At 36.8% G+C, this 24,020-nt stretch overlaps 1 protein-coding gene across 1 annotated transcript in view; it reads right to left on the bottom strand.

Annotated features, from left to right (window-relative positions):
* Positions 1-7,836: 7,836 nt before the first annotated feature.
* The window catches only part of LOC131060261 (rRNA biogenesis protein RRP5), a 229,852-nt gene continuing 213,668 nt past the window's right edge, over positions 7,837-24,020 (bottom strand). The window contains exons 30-40 of the mRNA XM_057993438.2: positions 22,473-22,533; positions 11,322-11,467; positions 11,063-11,243; positions 10,866-10,964; positions 10,362-10,765; positions 10,085-10,264; positions 9,895-9,991; positions 9,610-9,765; positions 9,269-9,499; positions 8,725-8,808; positions 7,837-8,584 (exon numbers count right to left, since the gene is read on the bottom strand). Coding sequence (XP_057849421.2) covers positions 8,477-8,584; positions 8,725-8,808; positions 9,269-9,499; positions 9,610-9,765; positions 9,895-9,991; positions 10,085-10,264; positions 10,362-10,765; positions 10,866-10,964; positions 11,063-11,243; positions 11,322-11,467; positions 22,473-22,533 — 1,747 coding nt within the window. The 3' untranslated portion in view covers positions 7,837-8,476. The remainder of the gene's footprint in view (positions 8,585-8,724; positions 8,809-9,268; positions 9,500-9,609; positions 9,766-9,894; positions 9,992-10,084; positions 10,265-10,361; positions 10,766-10,865; positions 10,965-11,062; positions 11,244-11,321; positions 11,468-22,472; positions 22,534-24,020) is intronic.

Raw genomic sequence — 24,020 nt, 5'->3', positions numbered from 1 at the left:
AGGGGTTCCATTGTATTGGCAAAGGGTGATCGCATTGGTACACTATATAAGTTAAATGTTGAACCTATATGTTGTAATGTAGCTTCTGAAGTCTGTTAAGACAACTGTAATGATGCATAATGCTAATTCACTAGAAGCTAAACTTCCTACTGAGAAAACAATGCTCTGGCATAATAGGTTAGGCCACATAGGTGAAAAAGGTTTAAAAGCCTTGAAGAATAAGAATCTGGTTGAAGGTCTGGATAATTGTAGTTTTGAGTTCGATTTCTACGAACACTGCATATATGGAAAGCATAACCGTGTTCAGTTTTATTCCAGTTCTCATAAATCTTCTGACATTCTGGATTATGTTCACTCTGATGTGTTTGGTCCAGTGGATGTTCCTTCTCTGTCTAAGTCTAAGCACTATGTATCTTTTGTAGATGATTATTTAAGAAGGGCATTTGTGTATTTTCTTAAAAGTAAATCAGAAGTGTTCAGTCGGTTTAAAGAATTTAAGAACCTTGTTGAAAATCAGACTCGGAGAAGGATTAAATGTTTAAGAACAAACAATGGTGATGAATACTGTAGTGCAGATTTCGACAAGTATTATGTTGATCATGGAATTAAGAGACATAAGAGACATAAGACTGTACCTTACACTCCACAACAAAATGGAGTCGCTGAAAGGTTGAATCGGTCTTTAATGGAGAAAGCAAGAAGCATGTTGAGCGGAGCTGGGTTGGAACAAACATTCTACGCTGAAGCAGTTGCTACAACGTGTTACCTGTTGAATCGTTCTCCTACTTCAGCATTGGTTGACAAAACACCTATGGAAGCATGGTCTGGTAAGAAACCTTCTTTAAGGCACCTTCGTGTTTTTGGTGTAGAGGCATATGCTCATGTGCCTGATGTGAATAGATCTAAGTTGGATAACAAAGTGGTGAAATGTATTTTCATTGGCTATGGAGTTGGTGTGAAAGGATACAAACTTTGAAATATAGTGACTGGTAAGGTTATGTACAGCAGAAGTGTGATTTTTCATGAGCTGAAGCCTATGTCACTAGATCATAATATAGAAAAGAAAGGAGAAGCTGAGGTTGAAATTCTTCCAGCCAAAGAAGAATCTCCAGAGATACCTGAAGATGAGGAGAGTTCAAGTAGCTCAAGTAGTTCTGAAGATGAACATGATGATGAGCCTCCTGTGGAACCTCAAGAAGCCTCAACACCAGAGTTGAGAAGATCTACTCAAGAGAGGCGGAAACCTAATAGGTATACACCTAATAAGTACAGTCACTCTATGTTGAATGTTAATTGTGCTTATGCTTTACTTGCAGATACTGATGAGCCTAGGACTGTCAACGAAGCAATTGAAATACCTGATTCAAATTCCTGGTTGGAAGCCATGAATGATGAAATGTCATCATTGGATAAAAATGGAACTTGGGATTTGGTGTCATTGCCTAAAGGCATAAAGCCTATACGTTGTAAATGGGTGTTAAAAAAGAAGTATGGTCTAGATGGCAGCATTGACAAGTACAAAGCAAGACTGGTTGCAAAGGGGTATTCGCAAAAAGAAGGTATCGACTATGAGGAAATCTTCTCTCCTATAGCTAAGCTGACATCTATCAGATTTCTCTTGTCACTTGTAGCAACATATGATTGGGAGATTGAGAAGATGGATGTGAAGACAACATTTCTTCATGGTGACCTTGAAGAAGAGATTTATATGTCTCAGCCTGAGCACTTTGTGGAAAAAGGTAAAGAACATCTGGTATGCAAACTCAAGAAGTCTTTGTATGGTTTGAAACAATCTCCCAGAATGTGGTATCAAAAGTATGATACATTTGTTTTGTCTTTGGGATTTGTGAGATCAAAAGCTGATCATTGTGTTTACTACAAAACTGATGGTGATAGGATTCTTATCATAGCTTTGTATGTAGATGACATGTTGTTCATAGGAAACACAAAAGGTGTGATCCCAGATTTAAAATCTTAGCTTACTATGAAATTTGAAATGAAGGACTTAGGACCAGGAAATTACATTCTGGGAATGGAGATCAAAAGGGATAGATCTAAGAGGAAACTTTGGCTCAACCAGAGAAAGTATAAAACGAATGTTCTTGACAGGTTTCATATGTCCGACTGTAAACCACAGGTTGTTCCCATCTTGCAGAGAACTAAGTTGTCTGTGCTTGATAGTCTAAAATCTCCAAAAGAGATTGAAGACATGAAAAATGTACCTTATGCAAGTGCTATAGGCAGTCTGATGTATGCTATGGTTTGTACAAGACCAGACATTGCCCAACCAGTGGGAGTACTTAGCATGTTTATGTCGAATCCAGGAAAGCCACACTAGGATGCTGTAAAGAGAGTGTTTAGATATCTGAAGGGTACTTCAGACTTTGCATTATGTTATCATGGTAATCTGAAGGACTCAAAGAGAACTCTCAACATTTGTGGTTATACGGATTCTGATTGGGCAGGGGATATTGACAACAGGAGATCCACTAGTGGATATGTTTATGTCCTGAATGGTGGAGCAATTAGTTGGATGAGCAAGCAGCAAGCTGTAGTCACTTTGTCCACTGCAGAGGCAGAATACATGGCGGCCACACATGCTTGTAAAGAAGCAGTCTGGCTTAGGCGTTTGAGTTCATATATTGGTTTTGATGCAAGGTAGGTTGAAATATGGAGTGACAATCATAGTGCCATATGTTTGGCAAAGAATCCTACTTTCCATGCCAGATTGAAGCATGTTGATGTTCAGTATCACTTCGTTTGTGACATGGTGGAAGATGGAAAAGTTTATCTTAACAAGGTAGACACTCTGAAAAATGTTGCAGATGCCTTGACGAAACCGGTGAGCACGCACAAGTTCAGGTGGTGTTCAAATTCTATGGGTCTTGATACCCATGTTCCTCAGTAACGTCTGGAATGGTAATTGGTCCCGTGAATTCCTCGTCAAGTGGGTGTTTGTTGGAAACGTGCCTCTAATTCACTTGACAATTTCGGGTTGATCGGGCTAGCCTACACCGATGGAACAACAGAGTGTTACCTTCTTGGTAGTAGAACACCTTCTGATGGGTATGACTTACACCGATGTCTTCTCTCTATGGGGATAACTTCGACTTTCGGGATGATTGCATGAGAGTTGTGTCGATGACCCAATGGATCTACCTTAGGCGGTCGGGGTTGTCATCGGCTATCTGATGTTCCTGTTTGAAGTTGTGTCGATACCCGATGGATATGCCTTAGGCGGTTCGGGTCGTCATCGACTGTCGGAGGATCAGGTTTGGTGCTACGCCGATACCCGATGAAGTCGCCTTCGGCGATCGGGTCGGTGTGCTGAAGGCTACGCCGAAGTCCCAACGAGTCCGCTCTGTTTTGTCTCGGAGTGCTTTTCTTATCGGCATAGCAATTCTGAGCGTGTTCCGATGACTCAATGAGACCACCTTAGGTTATCAGGCTATCAATGCATATCGGCATAGCAGTTCTAAGCGTGTTTCGATGACTCGATGAGACCACCTTAGGTTATCGGGATAACAATGCATGTTCGAGATAACTTCTCAAGGTTGGTTCCGATGGGCCAATGAGGTGCGCTCTTGGTTATCGAAGATTGGGGTAACATTTTACGTGCTTTACCGATGATCCGATAGAGTCGCCTTCGGTGATCAGGTATCATGGGCCGATCGGCTCTACCGATTGAAAGCTATACCAATGGTCGATGGAGCGGAGGCAAACTGCGGATGTGCAATCCAACCGAGGTCCAAAAAGGTGAACACTCGGATACTGAAGATAGTCTCGTCGGTGTATATGAATACGAACCGACCTGATTTCCTGATGCATGTGGGATAATTGGTTTTCCAGGATTGCAAACCGACAGAAACAGTTCGACTTCCCAACCGTCTCGGGCAGATGTAACGATCGACCAGTTTGGTATTTGAAGCCGAATGTAAACCAAATGAAGGTTACGAACTAGAATAGTTGTTGAACGATCTATGAAGTAGTTTGACCCGGGTGTTATATGCTTCAATCTGGAATGATTGTTTGACAGAGTGTAAGGAAGTCTGCAGACTGAACTTTATTGTATTTGGCATACTGATAATAAAGTTTTTTTCTTTTGGTGGTGGGTTTTTCTCTTGAAAGGGTTTTCCCACGTTAACTATGTGTGTTCTATCTCTGTGTTGTTTAATTGTGAATGCTCATATTTATACCATATTCTGTAAATGTTGAAAAATTTGTAAACACTAGTCTGTTTTCCCCATCAAATTGACATTAGGGAAGCGTATTTCCGCACTTGCTTTCCTTACATTTACTGGGATACAAAGTATTGTCCTTTGGAGTGTGCGTTTTCTCTCCTGAAAAAGTCTTCCCCACGATATATCTTGTGTTCATTGTTGTATATCTTTATGCATATTCATCATCTCTTTCTGAATGTGTTTGTATTTCTATAATAGTTCAGATTTGTAAGAAAATTTGCACTATCTCCCCTACTAGCATAGTGTTACGAAGCATTTTCCACGCCTTAACTTCCTTTCAATGAAATGTATGAGATTGGTTTTCAAGGAAGACATGCATTACTTTGCAAGAACTAATTTCACTTCATTACATGCATTATAGTCTTGTTGTACAAAGAAGCAATAACAAAGTAATAAAAATGGCTAGGTTTGGATTATTACCTTTTGGGCCATTAAACCTCCAATACCTTTATTCCTTGTTGATCCACAACTACCAATCAGAAGGTTGGTGTCCATGTGGAATATTTACTAAGGCTTTTCTAAGTATTTTTAGGGAGTACATTGACTTCCAATCCTCCATCAATGATTGTGTTCATTAGATACTTCCTAGAACCTCCATATGCACTATAACTAGTTTCTTTGCAAGTTCATTGTCAACAACATAAGGTCTATCACTTGGCTCTATTATTATATTTTATTTCTTCTCTTAGACTATCTTTTCTTTATTACAAATGTAGTACTCCATCCTAGTATACCTTCAAATAGATTGACCATCTTGGTTGCTATGGTGGTTTCTATACCTTTCTTACAATATTTTTATTTGATTCCAACCTCGTCGAAGTACTTGCATTTTCATTGGAGGACCTTCGTTTCTTAAGTAATTCATTCTACTTATGCTCTAGCTCTTAGAAGTGCTTCCATTTATGCACTAGAATCTAGTTATATTGCCTTCTTTGTTTGTACTCAAGTAACAAGTACTTCCTTTGACACTACATCAATCATGTTTATGTTGGTACTTAGTTTAAGGCAATCCGTCTCTTCAAGATCTTCTAGGCCATACAATTACACAATAGTTATATTTTGATACTCTCACGTAAGATGCTCTCATTCAATGCATTATCGACATTATGGGTAAACATCCCTTAAGACATATTGTACTAGACTCATACTCCCACATATTAAATTATTATTATTTCTTCTATTATGATAGCCTCCTAGAGACAAATTACATTGTTTTGTGGCTTCAACAATGTATTTAAGTAGACTACTATCTTTGGGTGAAGAACATTTTTGTACTTCTCTTGAGAGTGTAGCAACGCTCGTGTCCAATGACCCAATACTTAACAAATGTCACAAGATATGTTCTTTGGATAGTTTGTTTTAATGTGACCTCCAAACTTGTAGTTCACACACCAAAGGTTTTTTTTGCTTCATTGCTAATTTATTTCTCAACTTTTAATTCATTTGTCATTCTGAACAAATCCTTTCTCAAGGCTTGTATCATCTTGGTTTCACTACCACTATTTCCATCCAAAATATTATCTTCATCTTATTCATTTTTGCCTCAGATGGACATTTCATCCTCACTCTTACTGCCATTGCAATATTTTAGGCTTTTGCATAGGATAAAGCTAGAACTCCATTTTTTTCCTTTAATGATAGATGAGTTCTTGTATAAACCATCTCTTCAAGTCATCTATAGATTCTTTTCTAATTTTACCAACAATTATTTGAGCGTACAATTGTAAGCCCTTACATTTTTGGGTTTGTTTGTTTTGTATTATATATTTTGGCTACGATTTCATTATCATTTTGGTAGTTTAAAACATTCCTCAAAAGCCTTCTTCAATCTTTCCCACATGCTCTTAAAAGTTGGTTCAGTTTCAATATGACAAACAATGCATATAGTTCTTAAGGTAGATAGAAAGGCCCATAGCAAATATGCTCTATCATGTCTGTCATTAGTTGCATAGATTGTTTCACAAGTCTTGCAATGCCTCGCTCGATCATCCAATCCATTACTTGTGAATTTAGGTAGTTTTTACTTCTCAATGCTAAAATTTAATGGGGCTACCATACTTCTCTTCTAATGCAACCTTATTGCCTAAAACATGCTTACCAAAGAGTACTAACTCAAAACATTCCAATGCTTCTCTCACACTCTTGGCCACATGAGAATCCTTAACTTGCTTCGTAATTTCAATGTTCCACACTTGTTGACTTCAATTCTTCTAGCCATAGAGTTTTTGGCCCAATTTTCTTGAATAACAACCCTTCAATGCCTCAAAAGTTATTAATGTATGTTTCTTTGTCCCCATTTGTGAAGGATTCTTCAAACTCATCTCTCACAACTTCCCTCATTGATTCTTCTACTTGGTCCGACATATCAGTGCACACTTCATGTGGAAGTGGTAGATGCTTGGATTACTCCTCACTCTTCATACATTTTCCTGAAGTGGGAAAGTACTTCTTTACAAGGACTTCAACTCACGTTGGCTTCTACTTTCTCGTGATAGGCTCCATTCTACGATTAAGTTTTCTTCAATTCTTGTTTCAGTCATCTCCTTTCTCTTTGTTCTACAACCCTTCGTATTCGTCTGACTACTTTTGTTCCTTAACTGATCTGCAATCTTTTCCCATTTTATTTAGATACAAATGCATTAACTAATCATGGGTAGTGTAGTATCAATCTGCATTTTATTTTTATTTTTTATTTTATCTCCGTAATGATCCTTTCCTTGTTGTCTATGTGCTTCACAATCTTGTTCGACACACAAAAAAGTCTTGCAAGGATTCTTAGCAAACAATTGAGAAGTATATCTACTCGACTCACTCTTAAGTTGTTACAACTCACTTCTTGAGGAACATGCTTTGATTTGGCTTCTTCTCGCACCTGTTTTTCATAGGATTTTGCACAAATAGACAATGTCTTTCATAGGAATGAATGATATAACAATTGCTTGCTTTATTCATTATACGTTCTTATATAAAACCTGAATAACAGAACAATTCCAACCCATGATCCATTTTCTTGACTATAGGACCATATAAACTTAACGAATTTCAACTGTCGGCAAATACTAAAACTACATTCATCTACCGACAAGGCATACTATACCCACCAACAGAAAATACAGCATAACTAATGCGTTTTATGTTATCTACAATGCTCTGTTATGCTCTATTTGCATTGCAATTGGTAGTGTTATAGTTTGGCAGCAAACAAATCTTGAAAGATAGGTCCCATATACAATCTAATGAGGACTGCACAACAAAGGAGCAGATCAGAGTCCTCTTTTCACAGTATAATACTGCAACATCTGCTAAAAATTACACATCACCCAATTTTTCAGTCATTAAGCATTGATGGTTGCAGCCCCCTCCCTTATATTAATACATTGCCCATAGATTTGGATTAATGAAACCTCCAATCTTATTTTAGGATAGCAAGAGCTTTCAAAAAAAATCAGTACGGAAGTACTGCCTCTTATATTCGTTTGGGTTTCTCTCACATTTTTGGCTATCAATAAGCTTGGGTGTAGCATCTCAATGTACATAGTTGTCTTTGAGATAGCTCAACATTACAAACACAATTAACTACATCAAAACGTTCATGAAGACAAGGCATCATTTTAGAATTCAACATTGCATCATATTGGATATAAAGATCCAGAAAACTGCAAATGCGAGAATTTTGATCTGACTTAAAAAGTGAAAAACTGACCAACTTTCACAGAACAGGTCAGCCTGTCACAGACATAAGACCTCTTATTGATGAAATAAATTCTACCATTGTAGTGTCAAAATCGTTGCAAGCAGAGCAAGCAAAGGGATCATCAACACATGAATACTTTAAACAAATTATTACAAAATTGAAAATAGCTTCTCTTCCGGTACAACCTTGCATCTGTCATGAAATGATACCATACTGAAGCCAGCTAAACCTGGACAAATAAAATTTACAAAATTTGATTCAATTTTAAACACGGCTTGGTATATTTAACTGCTCGTATGCTTGATTTATCTCCAGCACTAATTCCATTTATGAAAAAGCTAGTATGTAATTGCTTCCTTTAGAGACTCCCAGCAACTTGAAATGCAGCCGACTACATTAATCTCTACTATTAAAGCCTGATTAGTAGCTATGATCAGTGGCATGCAGATGTGCTCTTTCCTTAGTTTTCATCACTCGAGAGTTTGGGCATGTAAACTCCAAGCATCAAGTTTGATATCCAAGAAGGAATAAATTAGTGCTCTCAACCAAGTTTGTTGTCAACGAACTCCATTGCCTTGCTCTTTACATACTCAACACGTGATTCATCACCTTGAGATTTCTCATATTCAAGGTACTTCTTGAAAAGAAACTGCATAGCAGTCCAAGGCCCATAAACTTAGTTCTCTAGTTCAAATCAATTAAAAATCAATTAAAAGTAAAGAAAATCCGTAACACATAAACTGATCCATGGAATCAGTTTTTCTCTATGAAGAAGGGCTAATATAATACCTTCATTTTCTTAGGAGGCAGATCAAGGCATATGACCCTTTCAAAAAGGGCCCGAATCACAGATGTATCTCCTCTGCATATTTCCTGTAGCACCAGAATAGACAGTTCGTTAAATGGAATTTGTGTAAATAATAGAAAATTAACAGAGTATACAGTAAGTCTTAACAAAAGCAAAAACTAAAGTTTGAATAAGAACAGTTAAAAATAAAGAGTTTCAGTTTAAACTGGAACATAGTTGAGGCAATCTGATCATTATTCCATATAAACAATTTCCATTTATATTAAAATATCACAGAAAAACTAGAAATTTCTGTCCTAACGTACATAACTAAACTACCAATGAGCCAAATAAAGGTATTTCCTATAAAATGAGATGTAACAAGGAATTCCTCCCATCGTAAAATAGAAAATATAATACTCCTAATCAAATGGGGAAATTGAATAATGTAAAATACATCTCAGGGAACTACCAGAGGGCAGACGACAGCAAAGGGCATTTACTTATATGAATGATATATAGTTAATAGTACCCATTGGATTTTACCTGGTCAAGATATACACTCCATAGATCCGTTCTTTTAGGATAGTTCCTCAAAACTCCTTCAAATAAGGATCGTGCTCTTTCAGCTGAACCAATTTTAAATTCAAGAATTGCTGTCTGTGAGATAAATTTTATGTGTTTGTGGCGTGGAAGTCTCAAAAGTGCACTGTCCAAAACCATATGAGTGGAATCACTTCCTCGCTTCAACAGATTCTGTATATTCCTCAACCAGACCTGACATAGTAAATACAGCAGTTTAGTACAAAACTGCCTGCAGCCTGAAATTCTTAGGATCCAAAATAGAAATGAAATTAACCATGCCAATAAAGTTGAGTGAACGATACCTTTGAAGATGTTTTGAATTTCCTGGTCATCACTTTAAGTAGCTGATCTGCCATTTCATGTTGTTCAGTCCGTTCATACATTCCCAGCAGAGCAAGGTGAACTTTTTTGGGGTCACAGTACTGTAGTGCCCTTTGGAAGACCTTTAGAACTGCTTCCTGGAACAAATAGTCAGATTGTTACATGTAACAAATGAAAGGTTCTGTTTTAAGTGATAAACAGTAAACTAAAAGAATTCACCAATATTTTGTAAATTAAAAAAAAAAGAGAGGTGAAAATAAAAATACATTTGGTGGACTGCCATAAACATTTTCCAGATTAAAATAAGCCACCCAAACGTTTAGTTTTTCTCCTTCCTCCCTGAAGTTTATAGTTTGCAAGGCCCTGCCATCCCAAAAACATATCATTTATCATATGAAGTATTCAACATGCATCTTTTGATCAACTGAATTTTTCCAATAGGTGTTCTTAGATTACCTTTCAGCAATAGCACGTGCCTTCTCAACATCTGCAAGGGACAGCATAAAAGCCATGTACTTGATCCAAACAAAGCTGTTGTTTGGAGATGCCCTCACCAACTGTTCATATTCATCCACACTATCAGGTGCCCGGTCACCTTCTAAACGTTTTTGTTCTGCAGCTCTTATCTCCAGCTCCCTGAATACACACATTTAAAAGAAAGTTGGGTGTGATTATTTTCATTGTTGCCAAAAAATCATTTTCTCATAAAATAACAACTTTCACAATCTTCTACCTCTGCTCTTTAAGCCTTTTCTTTGCCCGCTTGGTCAGCTTTGTCCCATCTTTTCCTTCCAGTTCAGATGGCTCATTGCCAAGGTTTTCTTTGTTGTTATCATTTGTAACATCTGACATGTTTATGTCTGTATCAAATGTAACTTCTAGAGGAGGCACAGACACCCTTGCTTCTAATTCCCGTGCTGCAGGAAAGGTATCAATAATCGACACATCCTCAATTTCATTTTTATCACTTTCTTCAGATGAACCGTCATTTTCTTCAATTTCAGAATTATCAATATTCTCAAATCCATCTCCATCCTCACCCACAGACACACTATATGGCAAAATGCCATCCATTGCTTTATTTTCCAAATAAGAATCCTTCATTCCCAACTTAATTTGATTGTCTTTCTCATCAACCTGAATCCGGAATATATAATGATTTCATTTGTAAAAATCCAGATAAATTATAACCCTGAGTAGTTAAGAATATAGAAAACATTACTTTAGGCATACTAACCTGAAGAACCTTAGCTTCAACACTCTCACCAACACTGTAGCTCATTTGAATGTTATCAATATTGTTATCCGATAGCTCTGATGCATGGCAGAACCCTACCTGGAGCCATAATTGAAATGAGAGTATAATAAAAGAAATCCATCTAAAAAAGTTAGTAAGGTAAATGGCATGGTAATGTATGAAGCTTACAAACTTACAATGTTACTATTCTCAATAGTTACAAATATGCCAAAGGGTTCAACATGGTTAATAACCCCTAATATCATGTCTCCAACACGAATATCCTGCCTACTCAAATCACCTTCCAATGCTCCTGTCACTGATTTAGTTTTAAGTGTCATCTCAACTCGACCAGAGACATGATCCACGCTCAGAATCCTGTAAAAAAATCAGATATATTATGTTTCAACTCCCATTAAGACCATAATTGGGTTAATTACATGTTAGGATACTTGCCTCCCTTCAACAAGCTTCCCTGGTGGAAATTCTTCATCCAGATTTTCATATTCTGTAGCAATCAAATTAGATAAAAGAACTCTTGCATTTAAATGGCGAGAAAGCATTACAAAGCACCCTTTGCTTGAGATACTCTTCACATAGCCCTGCAAAGTTATATCCAAAGACAAAAGTCAGCAAATAGAGTTGTTATGGGACTAACAAAACTTGTATCAAACAAACACAAATCCAAGCGATGCTAAGGATGGTCATCTCTAAACCATTTTACAGGCTTCATTGAAATATGATACAAATAATAATCTAACGGCTATTTTTCAGGTTTCATATGTCATGCATATAAACATCCTAATGAATTCACTAGTGGCCACTGAGACTTGGTTTAGTTAGGAAAACAAAGAATTTACCAACCAAATTATCTCTGTTACTGAAGCTTTTTATACAAAAGAAATGACAAATAATAGAAACAGTGAACCACACTTTTGAGATAGATGTCTTCAGTAATCAACTACTAGACAATATCACCATGTTATGTAAGGGAAATCATAGATAGTCCCTTTTCAAAATTTAGTTGTCGGGGAGTAGGTTGATTGATTGACAAAGCCTGATCCATTCCCATGCTTTGCCACAAGCTCAAAGATTCAACCTAAGGTGCAACAACTATGTATATTCAATTGCACAAACCTTGGTCTGGACTCTGGACAGGATACAACCAAGCAAGGATTCACAGGCAAAAAAGAGTGTCAACTATTTCTGATAGATGGAAAAATTTAAAAACCAAAGGTCATTAATTGTGAGGGGTAAGTGAAGGGTGCAAACTTCATTGTCAAGATCCTCCCAAAGGCAATAGAGATGGTAGGTGCTGAAAATATTGTCCATGTCATAATCAACTACACTTAAAAAATGCAAGGCAGTGCATTTATTGGTTGAGGCAATATAAGGACATTTTTTAGACACCATGTACCATCCACTCCCTCAGCTTGGTGAGGCAGTAAATTGGTATGGTCATATAGGGATAGAGTGGGTGAAAAATATGCACATCAAGCATGAAATTCAGATGTTCATCCAAACCATTATACATCACGAGGTACATTCAAGTCTTTCTCTAAGTTGGAACTGTTGATAACGAAAACACACTATATTTTTTTTTTTTAAATTGTTTTGAATGAAATTTAAATTATAAACTTCTATGGCATATCTACTTTTTTAAATTTTAACTAGTTTTTTTACATTATATTAGGTTGGTAAGACTCATTTCACATCACACGATTGTCTTGAGACAACTTGTAAAGGTGTGGAAAGCATTGAGCACCATGGTCATTAGCAACCTTCAAAGTGTGTGGAGGTAGGAATATTCACAAAGGACCCAAATGATCAAATCATTGATCTTGGATGATGATTGGTGGACTCATGTAGATTACAAATTGAGTTTTGTCTGTTGGAGCAATGCTCCCAAGCAGCTAGGATCACAAATGCAAGCTTCTTCCAGAGAGAGAGAGAGAGAGAGAAATAGAGAAACAGAGAGACAGAGAGACAATAGATTCACCAAGAAATGATGATGTATTCTTGAGATGTTTACAAATGTACATAAGCCTTGCTTAAATAGGCATGAGCGAAAGAGGAAGCATCAATGAGGTGCGAGTGTGGGTACAACTACTTGCTAACTATTGGCACAAAATACTAAGTGTAGGCAAATAAAATAATATTAAACCTTATCTAAAACCTAGAAAGATGATATGATACCTAAGTAAACTAAAACACAGAGTAAATAATAATTTACTCTAACACCCCCCCTTGAATGCAACTTAGGGGGAAGAATTATTATGCAAAATGGTATGATGATGGGTCGCCACAACTAGGCCATGTTAGGTACCCATGTACAACTAATCCCTTACAAATGGAGAAAAGGAGAAAACCTCATGGGGCAAAACTCCTCTCCAAAAAAGAGATATGCAAATCATATAGTGATGAATGGAGGTCTCCACAATACCCCCCCAAGAACGACATCCATCACAAAAATACAATACAATCACCCCTCTAATGAAGGGAAAGATAGAGATAACATTGCCCCCCCCCCATAATGGAGTATCCTCAAAACCACCGAAACATGTCAGAAGCCAAAAGGAATGCCCATTCCAACAAACAATATGTCACCCTTTGGAAAGAAGAAAACCCAATGGTGCATGTAGAAGAAACTCCATATCCATGATGACATGAGAAGGAAGAAGTCTCGCCATAGAAGTCTCTATGTATGAATAAGCCATCACATATTCATGATCAAACTCAACCAAGGAATGTGACAAAGGAGGAAACCCATCAATCTCCAAAGATAAATCAACTGTAGTACTCAAATTATCATCAAAGAGGAGAGAAAACCTCTCAAGTATGTCTCCAAAATCTGCAAGAGGAGACTACAAACAAATCTGAAAATAGCTAGCAAATATTCATCCAACAAAGCAAGATTTGGAACATTGTGATCAACCTGCTGAATAGAAGCAATCTCGAAATCTGAAGAAGCGGGTGGAGGAGAAATCATAAGGAGATTCACAAACCCATTACACCCCTCACTAGATGAAGGAGTCAAAGAAGCATATGGATCCTCATCGTCAATGAAGGGATCAAAGATGAACACCCTAGACTGATGATCAACTCTACCAACTGCAAAAATCTCTATAGTAGGATGACTAATGAGCACTGAAGCTGGATTAAACTTAACTGTCTTGCCTTGTTGTGTGATCCGATATACTAATAATAGATTATGAGCAATGTCAAGAATCAAATGAACATTAGAAACTAAACCTATACCCAAAATATGATCACAAACACCATCAACATGAACAAATTGATTATTGGCAGTCAAGAGTCTATCCTGTAGTGGTGCTCAAAGAGAACTTGGAATCATGGTATGATTTGAACGGGCGATGTGAGTTGAACCTCCCGAATCAATAATCCACCCAGCATCCCTAGTTGCATGAGTGGTGATCAAGGCATGACCCTTTCCGTAAGACTTATGAGATGTATCCTCATGTTTGGTTGAAATGTGATGCTCCTTCATGAATTGCTTCAACTCATAAATCTCCTTGTAACAATTTGATTGCTCATGTCCCTCTTTCTTGCAAAAACCACATGTGGGTCTATTCTTCTTATATTACTTGTCTTCACTATGTCCATGTTTCTTACAAAAGGTGCACTTCGGTTTCTCCTTCTCAGGATGAGCCTCTGTAGAAGAGGTGAGAGGCAACTCATTAGATGTTGCCTTGGACTTGTTTTTATGCTTATCCTTGCCCTTTGAAGAGTGAGCCACCAAAGCATGGCTCTTAGGAAGATTGTCCATCTTGATCAACTTGGCCTACTCCCTAGTAAGGCAATCACAAAATTCCTCAAATGAAGTCATCTTATGAGCTCCTCCCATAGCATCCATAGTAGAATGGAAGGTAGAGGCAAAAACGTGGAAAGAACCTCTAAGATTGAACATGATCCAAAAATTGGACTCCTTACCGTCTTTGGTACGACCACAACCTTTCGACTGTGACAAAACCAACTTAAATTGTGCAAGGAAGTCCTGAATAGTGGGAAATGCATTTGGAGTGAGAGAAGTATGATCAGCTTCAAGCTGCAGGATCTTAAATGGGTTGACCTTGCAATACAATGACTTAAGCTTATCCCACACCTCTCTAGGTGTTTTACACTCAATAATATAAAACAACAAATTCTCTAACACATGAAGACCTATGAGTCCTTTTGCCTCGTCCAATTTGTTTCTACAAACAAACTTGTCAATTTCCCTAGTGAACTCGGGTTGGTAGGCATCCAACATTTGCCAAAGACCCCGAGATTGCAACAATTGGGACATCTTGAGCTTCCATGTGTGAAAATTGTGTGGTGTGAGTGGCTCAATGCTACGGTGCAACATGATTGATAAAGGACCAATATGCCAAAAAAAAGAATCACAACCCCCAAGATGGATACAAAAGATTTTTGCAATTTCCTAAATACAAAATAGTTTTGCCAAAAAACACCAATAATAATAGCAATTATAAAATTGCAAGAGTACCTTTCCTCGGAATAAAATTTTGGGGCCTCTAGGGCTGATTGTTGGCAGACAAGTTGTACTAAATCACCTCCACCAATAGCCAAGTCATTAACATTGAGTCAACCAATGAAATCAACAACTCAATCACAACAGAGTCTAGGCACTGGTCAACTATGCACATGCGAAAGAGATATCAAGAAGCAACATGTGAGCCTAAGCTCACATTATCTTACACACCACCAGCTTACTTAAAGCTCCAAAGGAACATTAGCGGTGTGTTGTGACGTTTTCACACATCGCCTCATTGCAAATGGGGACCCCCACTTTTTTGCTTTCTAGGTTAGTTGTCTTAGCTTAGCCGTTGGTAGTTGTTAAGTCTTTGCTATTAGCCTTTTATTTGTAGTTGCTCGGGAGCTGATCAAGTCTCTCTCTTTAAGATGAAGTGAGGTACTACACTTCCTTTGCCCTCCAAAGCGTCTAACCTGCCTCTCCCAACACTACCAGTGGATGCCCAAGTTCAATCACTTCCCTCTCATCTCCTTTCACTACCTCTTCATCACCACCTATCATCCATCTCCCTTCTCCCTTCCTTCCATTTATCATATCCCACATTCCACATCTACCCTTCCTATCCTCCATCAACCTTTCCACCTCCATCTCCTCACCCACACCTTCTATTTCTTATCTTTCTCTCCCATCACCTTCCATTTCCTAACCTCTCCTTCCATTCACCCTACCTTCCTCTAACCTTTATCCCCACATCCTACCTTTCTTCTACCTTGCATACCCTCCATTCCCTACATTTTCTAGCCTATATCTCACACCCCTTAACCTACCCACACTCCCTTACCACCCTACCTCCTACTCCTATCCTATCCCAATCCACCGTCAACCCCTTGCTATTCCCTCATAACCCGATCCTATCCTAGCCTACCCTTTCACTACCCACCGCTAACTCCCTTTACTCCCCAACTATCCTAACCCCCTTCACTACCCACCGCTAACTCCCTTTACTCCCCAACTATCCTAACCCCCTTCACTACCCCTTATACCTCCCACATCCTCCATCTACCTTACCCACGGTAAGTCCTACCCTTCCCTACATTCCCCAAATCCATATCCCTTATGTCTACCTTTCCCCAACATCCTCTACTTCCTTTCCTCACGTGGCACCTTTCCTTACCACTCTTCACTTGCAACCCACAACACCCCACCTTTCTTCATTCCTCCTTGCCATGTCATTGCTTGGGCCCCACCAATCTCTAGGATGGAATAAAAAAAGTTTTTTAAGGCATTTTAAAGAAAAAAAGGAGCATCCACCTCACCATTTCTTTTGACCCCTAATATCCCAAGCACATGCCACGATCAAACATAAGGCAAGGTGTGGCTATAAGGAGATAGAAAGCTGGCCTTTGAATAAAAAACATGTCACATAAATAAAACACTGGAGATTTAAAATCAGAGCAGAGATAAATATTTAATCAAGCACTAAAGTTGGAATTCAAGCAATACCAACGAATTTTATCAGCCACCAAGAGCAATATCAACCACATCAAATTCAAGCAAACAGCATTAAGGTGAATTTAACCACCTCTTAGAGTGAATTTCTAAGTAATCTCAGACCTGATTGAGGTTAACTCGTTTTAGTGCGGCTTCAGATCAGACATATGTAGAGTTTTGAACATTATGATTGCGTTAGGATGATTCATTTCTAAGCTTTCATTATCAAATTCTGTTTCTATTGTTGTTGAAATTGCAGGAGATAGATGGCAGCCCCAAAGACTGGAGGAGTATCTAGGAAAACACAAATCAAGGAGGATTCAATGGGCATGCTTCAAGTGCCACCACCCTAAGCCAAAATTGGACAATTTCAAAAAAGGTTTCAAATCACCAACTTTGTGCAAATGAGGGCAAAGAATACCTAAGTTACTGGTTCGGGTTTGGGAGCGGGTTCGGGTTCGGGAGCGGGTTCGTGGGTTCGGGAGCGGGTTCGTGGGTTAGGGAAAAAAAAATTTGCCTTTTGGGTTTGTGGGTTGGGTTCGTCTATATATATGCAAAAATTTAAAGAAATATACAAAATTACAAATCTAAATACATTTAATAGCATGCTACTTCATCATTGATCAATGCCAAATGCCATTTCAATTGATAGTTAAGAATTTCAATAATATCATATTATGTCATATACTCATATGCCATAAAATATATATCATTATATCATAGATTCATATATGTCCACGTTCATGATTCAAATGAAAATCATTACAGTTACAAACTTTACAATAAAAAATAATAAGTGTCTCAAATGCATTTAGCAAGAGCAGATTAGGGTTTTGACCCCAAAAAGGCAAAAAAAAATTAGTTTTTTAATATGCAAAGTCACTTTTGATGACTTGACATTGCCCAGCCCATGGGTTCGCCCGGGTCTGGCCAGGGTTCACCTCAGGGACTGTGGGTTTACATCTTGTAATCCTGGCCATTGATTTGTGAATCAATCTGAGTCATTCATTGTAAAGAGCTATCTATATAAGGCTCAGTTTTCTCATTTGTAAAATGGAATAGAAGACAAAAGAGTAGAGTAATAGATAATAGTTCATAGATAGCAATCAATAGTTAGATCATTAAGATAGACGTTAGATTGGGAGAAGGCAAAGATTGTTGCTAAGACTTTGTTGTAAAGAGCATATGATTTCATTGAAGCAATGGCGAATTTCATGTGTTATTTCAACAAATTGCATGGTCTGTACTTCTCAATTCATTTTTATGATTGTTTAGATAAATGAAAGAACTTTGTGCATGATCAATGGTGAAAGTCATATATCCATACCACTAGCAATTTGCTGATTGTAAGTTTGCCTTGTGTGGTCAACTAGAATCCTTAAATAAGCCTAACTTCAATTGCTATTCACACTTTGATATGCATTGCCTTGATGGTATCCTTGTTGTTGATAGTGATTTGAACATCATGTACTTACCTTAGAAGATCGCACTAAGCTTTGTGGAGTTGTTGCTTTGCACGTCAAAGCAAGGCTTAGTCGAGTTTCACCAAAGACTCTCCATCATTCCTACATTCTTAGGATTATATTAGATTTCCTAAACCCTACCTCTTTTGCCATTTTATTTTCCAAGCAAGTAGCTAGAATCTAAGTTTCAGCAACATCCAAACGTTCAACATTCAGGTACACAATGTAAGTCCCCTTGGATTACCAGCAATCACATCAACCAATTGAGCTATCTACACGTCAAGACTTGACTATAGAAACCTTGGAGTCATCTTGGTTGATCATTTAACTTAGCATCCAAGAAGATTTTGATCAAGAGAGGATAGAATACTTTTGGTATTTTATTCTATGTTCGATTGTGCTGAAAAACACATCAACACGGTGCCAATGTGGGACAAATATCCCAACGTGATGCCAAAAAGAGCAATCTACTGGCCCACCCATGTTGGCTATGCATCCATACAAAGGGTGAAAAACCCTCAAAAAAATTTGTTTGCAGACTTTATAAAGTCTAACCAAAATATATCGCTCCCTTGCAGATAAATCAATTACCAAGTCACAGCCTGCAGAATGCCGCCAGAAAGACCCCTTGAAATCAATGAAATCTACTGCCAATTGAAGATGGAATCTCTCCTCGAATACAAAACTATCAAACAAAGATAAATTGCCTTGCAAATGGAATCACCAAGTCAAACCAAGGACATACGAGCTTATCACAATGCCAATCACCAAGATTTCTGCAATATAGACAATAAACAAACCAATCTAATGCACCTTGATCCGATGCTTCACATGTTGTGGTCTGACGGTACATAAAGCGCTGGGCCAATCACAGTAAAGGGGTTCTTGCCAAAATAAACTATAGGCCACAAATAAGAAAGATCTCCCAGCCAAAAACACTTTCCCAATCACAAAACCAGCAAACAATGAGCTGATAAGATCCGAAGCAATGGAGCACAAAAAAGCAACAATCTGAAATGAGCCATCTTAGCAAACAAAGCAGCCCGATCCACCAAGAGAGTTTGCATGGCCTGGGCAATCCAATTCAAGCCTGCAAAAAGATATTTAACATGCGATGAGCCCTTTGAACCGAAGGAGAGAAGCCTACAGAGATCTCCTTAAGCTGGGGCTTCAAATAACAAATTTGATAGGACCCTGGCAAACAAAGAAAGCAGCCACGGGCCAGATATGAATTAAGCACCTCTAGTAGATAAAATCGGCCACCAATGATAATATGAATGCTACACAGGCTAAGGATCGGGGCAATAAGGATTGATCACTACAGAAGTAAATATAACAAGTGAAAATAAAAATGCCTAGTCAATGAAATCCATAGTTAATATGCATGGGCCGGCTCAATGTCCTGAAAAACTGTGATCAAAATCAAGCCATTGCAAACCAAATACGCCAATTAAAGGCAAAAAAAATAATATTAAACCTTATCTAACACCTAGAAAGACGATATGATACCTAAGTAAACTTTAAGCAAAAAGAGTATTTAATAATTTACTCTAACATTGTTCAGTACATCGTGAGAAATATTAGGTTTGTTGATATGGATCAGCCAAGTATAATATCAACTTCTTAATTGAAAAGATAAAACACATAATAGCTACTAAGGAGAATAAACTTACATAACCATTTTTCAAAAGAGTGCAAAGAATCATTGTTGATCGTAGGAACAAGACAACCATGCTATTGCATCTCCTTACATTTGCATTACCTCTTGAATATTACAACACGGAGATACTTACTTTGCCCATGGGAATGGCAATCATATAGACACATATTCTCAGTGGGTATAAGATTGCCTTCTAAAGAATCTTTCTGAATCTAGATGCAGAGGATATTGTTGTAAACAAGATTGGTGACTTCAGCTCATTAAAGAACCACAAGCTTAGTGCTCCAAAATCCAAGCTCCAAGAAGATGGTGAAGGTGTGAATAAAAGACAAGTGTTTACCATACAAAAGAAACTAACCTCTACTGAGAATGCACAAACCATGACTGAGGCATGCAAAGTAAGTACTTCTGCAATAATCTTTCTTCCAATTTAGAATTGAACGAGTCCTTTGGTAATTTTATAGTGTACCTGTAAATGCATTCCTACCCCTGCCATACCATACTTCTCCACTTCCTGTATGCGGCGATGGCTAAGAAATATTCCTAGACATAACCAATCAAATTATTCTCATGCTTGTCAAATAATTGGTACAGAACAACATCAGGAAGATGTTTTGGAAAAGTCCCACATGTTTCCAGTTGTTTATTGAAAACCCCAGCCATCTTACAATGATTTTATTTTGTCAAATGGTCTCTACATCATAAAATCCATTAGAATTTATAATATCATGCTGTAAACAAAATTAAATGTTCTTTATGCAATCTTAACCAATGGTTAAGTGGCAGAGGATCAGGAGGACTATGGTGATCAACGAACATGTTTAAGTCATGATAGTTTTAATAAACAAGAAGTTACTATTGAGGAGTACTTATAGGTTATTGAGAGGACACTTGGGAATCATTAGAGTTATCTGAGGAGGATTAAGATAATAATTAATCACTTGTTTAGATAAGTGCAAATAATGAACACTGGCTGAGAAGTATGGAGAAATCGGTAGACGATGCAGCTCCTCACACTACCTTCTCAAGGCTAAGGATCTTTACAGCATCCCAATATTTGACGAAATTACTGACTGCTTAAGTAGATTTGTAGGTTCTTTATTAAAAACAACTGCCATAAGTCCATCATTGAAAGATTTCTGGTGTGTTGAATATTAGTTGCCTATTATCTTTAGCTCTGCAAATCAATGCAGATAATCAAAAATATTGTGAGAGTGGTTACTGGGAATATTGCTTTTTATGGGGTTTATCCCTGTTTTGATTCTGCAGTTTTGTTACTGGATTTTATACTATTACAAAATGAAAACATTGTTGATTTTCTATGGATACCTTGATCATTAAGGGAAATGGTGTCCATTGTCTTGTATGCATGCCAAAATCTAAACAAAGTATTAGAATTGTATGCATTTTTCATAATTAAAAATCTTCTTCTAAACCAAAATATCTCTGCTACTATCTGCTAAATAAAACAAAATAATATCAGCATGAATTATGCTTTCCAAAGAAAACAAGTTTTTCATGATTATGGGACACTGCTTATTAACACAAAAATGAAATTGGAATATGTACAATCACCAAAACAACGCAGAAAAAGAAAAAGAAAAAAAATGTATGGAAGAACAATATATTGGAACACTGAGAAAAGTATCTTAACATATCATGATAGAGCAATATCTAAATATGCCAAAACACTTAGAAGAAGAGTTTATTTGTATGGAAGAACAATATATTGGAAGATGGACAAAACTATCTTAACATATCACGATTTAGCAGTATCTAATTAGTGAAATGAGAAAAAGAGTTTACTTATGCAATATGATATAGGCTGCTGTTCAAGATTATTCTACATAAAAAGTGTTTTCTGTACATAAAAACCCAGGCTCAAAAAAATAGAGCATAACATTCTAGTAGACCATGTAAGCCTAATAAGAATTTCTCTTTTAGCTAACCCACTTTTGTTTGACAGCAGACTACCATTGTGTCAATGCAAAATCGCCTTCATTTGATTTCTCATATGGCAGGCTCTATTTTGTGGTGACTTATTCAAAAATGCATGGCATTTTCTTGCACATGCCTACTTTTATTGAAGAAATAATTATATAAACCATAACTCAAAAAATCTATATCTCTATCTAGATTGATTTTGAAGTTTCCAAAATACAGGGAATCATTTATACATTCAAGAAGAGAAGGTTTCTATATAACAAACTAAACGTATAAAGATCTCTCAAAATAGACCTCTCTACATAGTGTGAACAATTGACAAGAAGTGACATTTAATCAAATGCATTTCATGCAGAATCTTTGCTGGATTTCACGACCATCTTTTAACATGTGCATGGTAAAAACCAACTCTATCAAATGCATTTCCTAGTTAAAACACATAGTTCATTTCCATCAATAAACCAAAATGGAAGTAATGCAATGACAATCAACCACGCATGGTGCTACAAACAAACAAATATTGCTAATTAAACTTTTCAAGAGACAATAAGTACCTTAACCTCCATACTTTCCCTGAGATCACTGATTTTGTCAATTGAACATCCAAGATATTCTCTGCAAGATAGAACACCAAATATTAAAACTTAAAACATCTGTTGACAAATGCAGGCTGACTCATATTTACTAATAATAATTAGAATGTATAAAAAGAGACACAAATATTTTGAGAAAGAAAACCAAAACAGAAGCAAACAATAGCTTCGTTTAAAATCCTAGCAATAGACACCTGCATCATGGAATGAAATAGACAGGCCTCCCCAACTACCAACCACCTCTAAAGCAAGGCTATCACATGAAGCAAAACCAACTTATATGATAGCCTTGAGTAACAAAAAATTGAATCCATGAAAAATTAATGAACAAATTTTAGTTATCTTGCAGAAATGAATGGGCATATTAATTACCACGAGATCATAATTCACTGCACTTTTTAAATTATTCTGCTTATACATATGGCATCACTAACTGTAATGTCCCCTTTTTCGTGACCTTGAAATATAATTAAATGATTAAATTTAAGTTGTTGAAAATAAATAAATCACATGACGACTTATTTTAATTATTTAATAAGGTCATTAATGACTAAGAATAGAATCTTTCATTTTGTACATCTTAAAGGCAGGCAAAGTTTTTTGGGGGAAAGTTTTGATTTCAATATTGAGTTTCAATCATAGGACCTCGGTCCAAACACTATTAGAGATACAACCAGCAATATCAAATACCATCTTTCCGTAAAATTTCAGAAGGATGACAAGTCTTCCAAAAAAAAAGCCTTAAAACCCTACAATAAGCTGAATAATTAGCAAATTATGATTCTAAATGTTAAAAATGTAAAGTTGAATGTATTCTTTTCTTTCATCTCTTCATTTTTTATTTTTTTAGGCTGTTTCTTCATATTTGAAGAGTTAAACATTCGTATAAAAGGATGAGCAGATTATGTATCATGTATCAAAGAAACAATGAATAAAGATATTGCCCTTCTTTTTCATGCATGTAATCTTTAATGATGAACCACACAATTTTCTATATTATGTATCTATTTCTGATTATCTTTATTTTTAATTTTATTTGTTTATTATTATTTTATCTACTCTTTAAATTAAAGACTAAATGTAAAAAAATAACTATCTAACAAGAACACTAATTCCTAAGACATAGACAAGATTTAAAACCTGACAATTCAGACAATACATTACCTTTAACAAACGACAACCCTTTTTAAAAAATTCATAATTATATTGAGAGACTTATGTGATGAATGTAAACTTGTGTATGTGTTCCAAGTAGATTCTATTAGATGAGATTACTGTGTCTTTGAGGTTCATTTATTAAAAAATGCATGAAACAAGTTTAAAATCATTAAAAATATTTGAATTTCTTGGGTTTTTCAATTTGCCGAGTCTTGGCCAAGTTTTCGCAGAGTCCGAGTCTGAGTCAAAAATTTGCTTGCCAAGTCCGAGTCTTGTAACTATGATTTATGCCATAAACTCGCACAAAAACTTGCAGAGTTTTAGGGAAAAAACTCGCCAAATTTTTGGCAA

Source organism: Cryptomeria japonica, chromosome 1 (genome assembly GCF_030272615.1).
Source record: "Cryptomeria japonica chromosome 1, Sugi_1.0, whole genome shotgun sequence".
Lineage (NCBI taxonomy): Eukaryota > Viridiplantae > Streptophyta > Pinopsida > Cupressales > Cupressaceae > Cryptomeria > Cryptomeria japonica.
This window is presented reverse-complemented; position numbering and strand designations above follow the sequence as displayed.